The 5,000-nt window shown below is 45.5% G+C and overlaps 1 protein-coding gene across 2 annotated transcripts in view; it reads right to left on the bottom strand.

Annotated features, from left to right (window-relative positions):
• Positions 1-5,000, bottom strand: part of ccdc85cb (coiled-coil domain containing 85C, b) — a 41,110-nt gene that overhangs the window by 10,429 nt on the left and 25,681 nt on the right. The window contains exons 2-3 of one of the 2 annotated variants that reach the window (XM_056580825.1): positions 2,240-2,319; positions 126-167 (exon numbers count right to left, since the gene is read on the bottom strand). In XM_056580825.1, coding sequence (XP_056436800.1) covers positions 126-167; positions 2,240-2,319 — 122 coding nt within the window. The remainder of the gene's footprint in view (positions 1-125; positions 168-2,239; positions 2,320-5,000) is intronic. The other variant, XM_056580827.1, reaches the window with a different exon arrangement.

The following is a 5,000-nucleotide window of genomic DNA, read 5'->3' on the forward strand; positions in this document are numbered from 1 at the left end:
CGTTGTTATCCTTCACCAGACACAAAAGAGAAAGATTGGTGAAAAACAAGTGCCATGGGCCCATTGATGAACCTTTTAGAATTAAGAGAAAGAGCCACTCGGTAGTGGTGCCAGGAGATTATTACCTTCTTGGTAGGTAACTGTGACAAGCTAGAGCGGCTGTGGGCCTGGGGGAGAGAATACAACGCAGGTACATGGGTTTACTTTGAGCTTGGTCAAAAAACTCTTGAAAAGATGACAGTTTACAGTTTTCATGAAGGCAATCACAATACTACTACATCCTAAAGTATTTGGGTCACACAAAATCATGTGTAAACCTTAATTTTTCCTGACATCTGTATGCAAACATTAATTATTTTAACAAATTGTCTATATTGCCTTTTTATGTCTGTACATTTAAAACTTCAGCCAATTCCCTAGCATGTGTCAAACAGTCATTAAAGTCATTAGAGCTAATTTTTTTTTATTTTTTGTAAAAGTGTTAAGATGCCGCACTGTACAAGATTATTGTCTTCAGAGCTCTATTTAAAGGGAAGTATGCTCTGGTATTTATCATTGTTTGGCTAGCGCATACAGGCCCCTGTGACGCAAATCTAGTTAAATATTATCCAAGAGTCAGCACCATTAATCCTTCAGAATACAGAGCCGAATAAGGACTCTATTTGAAACACCCTTCACAACACTGAAAGGATGAAGAAGTAAGGTTCATTCATAGCCGATTTTAATGGAGTCATTATTTAAAGATACGGGCTGGTATTGCAAGAGCCATGCTTAAACAATGCGGAGTGCCTAATTGTACCGCTTTAAGCAAATTAGGTGGATGGTGTCGGTTTCATGTAAGCCTTTATTTCGCCCACATGTGCTCGCCTGCAGGAGAATCCACACAGAGATAACTGGGAGGGATTAAAGTGGTGAGGCGATAGCATGCAATGATCGGAAGAATTCAAAGTATTTGTCAGAACTTTTCGTCACTAAATGTCTGGCCTCATTCCAGGCTCACCCTGAAAAACAAATTGGCCTTGGCTTGGTTATTTATAGTTCGCTGTTAAGTTGTAGAGTACCAATGGAGATAGAGTGTACAATTGTATGGAGACCACATGTAGGCATATGTTATTTTGGATGTTGTATCTTTCCTCTGGAGCTGCAATGCACTAACATTGATTTTATAAAACAGCCTTTAATCTATTCTTCCATATTGTTGACCCATGAAGGCTACACCCCCAGCCGACTATATTGATGAGGCAGATGCACACGCGAACAGTATGGGACTACATTACCCAGAACCCCACCAAAAAGGAGGGTTTGTTGAACAAATGTCTCACTGTCCATAAGGAGCCAGCCAAGGAGCCATCAGAATATCCCCAAATTAATATACTTGGTCAACGGAAACTTAACTTTTATATTTATAATGTATTCATATAATTGCATTTAGTTGTGTTTTATGTTTCCTTTGTATTTATCCCTTCCCCTTTAAACCAGTAGCATTACCTCAACGTCTCAACAGCATTGCGTCTATTCGTCACACACCCACTCAGACTAATGTGTGTGACCCTCCGGTGAACTCTCTAAAGACAAAAAACCGTCAATCCACCACTTCCGACACCGACTCCAAAATCATCCTCCTTCTCCCAAACTTCAAGGAGAAGTCAGCAGAAGGTCAATTTTGACACCGGCACTCCCACTGCTGCCACTGTTGCTTAGCGCTTCACGCCCCTTCCCTCTCCTCGCTCTAGCCTCGCTAACTCGGTGTTAGCCTTGTGATGTTAGCCACGGGAGGGCTAACAACGATGCCCACAGACTCCCTATGAACTTCATATCATGGTTTAAACGCGCTCGCTGTTGGTTTCAATCGAACAGGCCTCCTGAACAGGCCTCCTGTTCGGTTCGAACTAACAACGAGCGTGTTTATCCATGATAGCCTTTTCTATGGCGAGGATTTGGCGGTAAGAGGGGGGAGCAAAGCCGCCATTTTGTCTGTTGTTGGCTGGGTTGTTTAATTGACTCCTCTTTTTACATGGACGATGTTTACTGAGAATAAAGACAGTCGACAGGGGAAAATACTGACGGTCGAAAGAGAGGAGGGGAGGTCCACCCGAAAATAGTACATTTTCAGTCAACCACAATGTAATAAAAACCGATAGACACTTTACTGTTTAGTATGCGCTGTGTGTGTGTGTGTGTGTGTGTGTGTGTGTGTGTGTGTGTGTGTGTGAGAGCACACAAGCCCCCGTGACCTCACCTGTGACAGAAGCTTATTGTTATCATCCTCCAGGATTCGCACCTTAGTCTCCAGCTGTCTGATGTAGTGAGTTGAGGAGTCTGTGGAGGGGAGGAGGGGAGAGGAGGGAGAGGGGGGAGAGGAGGGAGAACAGAGCGAGGAGGTGCCATTAGCATTTCAAAAGGCCAAAGATAGAATACTGGGGGTGAGCCCGGAGACTAAAAACACCCTTTAAAAAACACATACACACACACACACACACACACACACACACACACACACACACACACACACACACACACACACACACACACACACACACACACACACACACACACACACACACACACACACACACACACACACACACAGATGTCGGTGAGAAAGGCGAAAGAGTTCCTCGCAGAAGTTCCTTTGATGCTGAGAGAATTTGATGAGGTGTATCAATATGAACAGCTCAATAAACATCCCACACCAAACATCATAGAACCGAACCGAAAGAAGCTTAAACACTGAATCATCAATCGTCTAGTTACTACTACTACTGCAGCAGGACTTCGGTCGTCACATTTTTGTTTACCGGTTTATGATTTCTGGATTCATCATTTAAATATAACTGTCTATTCACAAATGATGAACAGATAGAAAACGACACTTTTCTACCTGTCTTTTTTCAACAACAAAATTTTTCTATATCCAGGAAGTGTAGTACGTTAGTGTAAACCGAGTGCAGAGTTCAAGTCGGGGACAGGGTAAGCTCTCGGAGTGTGTGTGTGTGTGTGTGTGAGGGGGAAGGAGGGGGGATGGATGTCTGACAGCGGGTGGCAATGAAGCATTTATGTGAAACCCATATCTTTAATTTACGGTGAGATGAAAGCACAGACAAGACTGAGAGACACCTTGTTTATGTGGCTACTCTTTCCCTCCCTCTCTCCTGCTCTCTCTACGTGTTTAAAGCGGAAGTAGAGAGTAGAGATGGAACTATGAAAAGCAGTCTGTTATAACACACGCATGCAAAGGTAGAGGAATTCCCACCCAAAATATGTAGATTTTATTGCATCCATGCCTGTTGTTCCACAGTCGGCCACCAGGGTGTGCTATTCAACATATCTGCAAATTATATAACAGTAAGGGGAGGGGTAGGGGTGAAGGGCTTCAGACCAGTCAGACCCCTGCTGAAGCGACCTTGTTTACACTTGCACCAGAAGATAAGAGCCATGGTATACCCACACATTTGGCATAGTGAATAAACGTATACATGTGATTGATCAGGGAGCAGTGCCTCGAATTGGGTCAACAAGCGCATGTACCATTCCCCAAAGAAACACGTAACATCTTTCATTCCCTTTAGAAACAGTGAGCATGTGTGGCTCGCTCAATATAACTACAGAGAATTGGCAGAACCAACAGAAACCCCATAGGATTTTGTAGTCCGACGTCACAACACAAAAACTGCCTCCATTTCGGAAGTATTAGAGCATGGTAACATTATTGGTAGCAGTGCCGACTTGGTTATTGTTTCGTGACTAATCGTGCAATAATGGTGTCTTTATTGGGTGTCATCATGTGTTTAAAACTACCACAGCGTTTCCCATGCGAGTCTTTGAATCACCTCAATAACGGTATATTTGAACGATGATTTAGGATCGTCATTCTGGAGACATAACAAAATGTCAGAGTTCCGCAACAAACAATCCCATGATGCATTCTGACTCACATGCCCTTTAGATGTCAGTTTTGACGCTCGACAGAAAACTTGGTCGCAACAATATCGAAGAAGATTATGAACATTGCCCGTTTGCTAACACTGCATCCAGGACGGTCGTTAGAGATCAGATCATCCCCCCCCCCCCCCCCCCCCCCCCACAGGCCCTTGGCCCCGGTCCAGGCGAGGTGATTGTGGCAGACAGCGCAGGCGGTTTAGTGAGCGATCGTTTGGGGGGATGATGTTGTTAGTCTAACGAGGGGAGCGCAGATCTGGTAATCCGCAGTAATCTCCAGAGGCTTCATCTGCTTGGCGTGACCGGTGGCCAGGTCTCAAGCCTGACTAAGACCCCCGGTTCCTCGACCCCTTCGGGGCAAAAAAACACAACCGGCGGAACGGACCCAAGACCGAAAGCCGACCCACCGGAGCAGCGCACAAAACCAGAGTAACACGAGGATAACAGTTAAGACTGCCAAGTGTTCATCCTATAAGCTTGAAGGAATTATTGGGAAAAAACGAATGTTATTCTAAAGATGACCCCACAATCCCTTGCACATTTCCGTTAGCTTTGCATCTCAACTCTGATGTGAAGACGCGTAGTCCCCGATCAATCCCTCCAGCTCGCTGGCTCCCTCCCAATGGAGCCGTGTGGCGGGAAAATGAAGCACACCAGAACTCTGTGAACTTTAACGTCTCCTCCGGTCGTTCGCTCATCCTCTCGACATCTCATCTCCTCTCGCCACTCATCCTCTTCCCTGATACTCTCCTCCCTTTAATTCCTCCAACTCTCATTCTCCCACCCTGTCATCCCCATCATCTTCACAACATCTCATCTCCTCTCCTGCTCCCCATCGTCTCCTTTTCCCTCATCCTCTCCATTGTCTCCTTCCCCCCCCCCCCCCCCTGAGGCCGGTGAGCAGAACGGTCATCCCGTCACCCATGTCACCATGTCCCCACGGTTACACCATATAAAGCACGGCTAATGCTCCTGATGCATGTTGTGACGGAGGACTATGGACTAGACTAGAGTTTACAAGGGGCATGCCTCGCTCAGCAGCACTGCAACCCCTACTGAGT

The sequence above is a fragment of the Gadus chalcogrammus genome, chromosome 21 (assembly GCF_026213295.1).
Source record: "Gadus chalcogrammus isolate NIFS_2021 chromosome 21, NIFS_Gcha_1.0, whole genome shotgun sequence".
Classification (NCBI taxonomy): Eukaryota; Metazoa; Chordata; class Actinopteri; order Gadiformes; family Gadidae; genus Gadus; species Gadus chalcogrammus.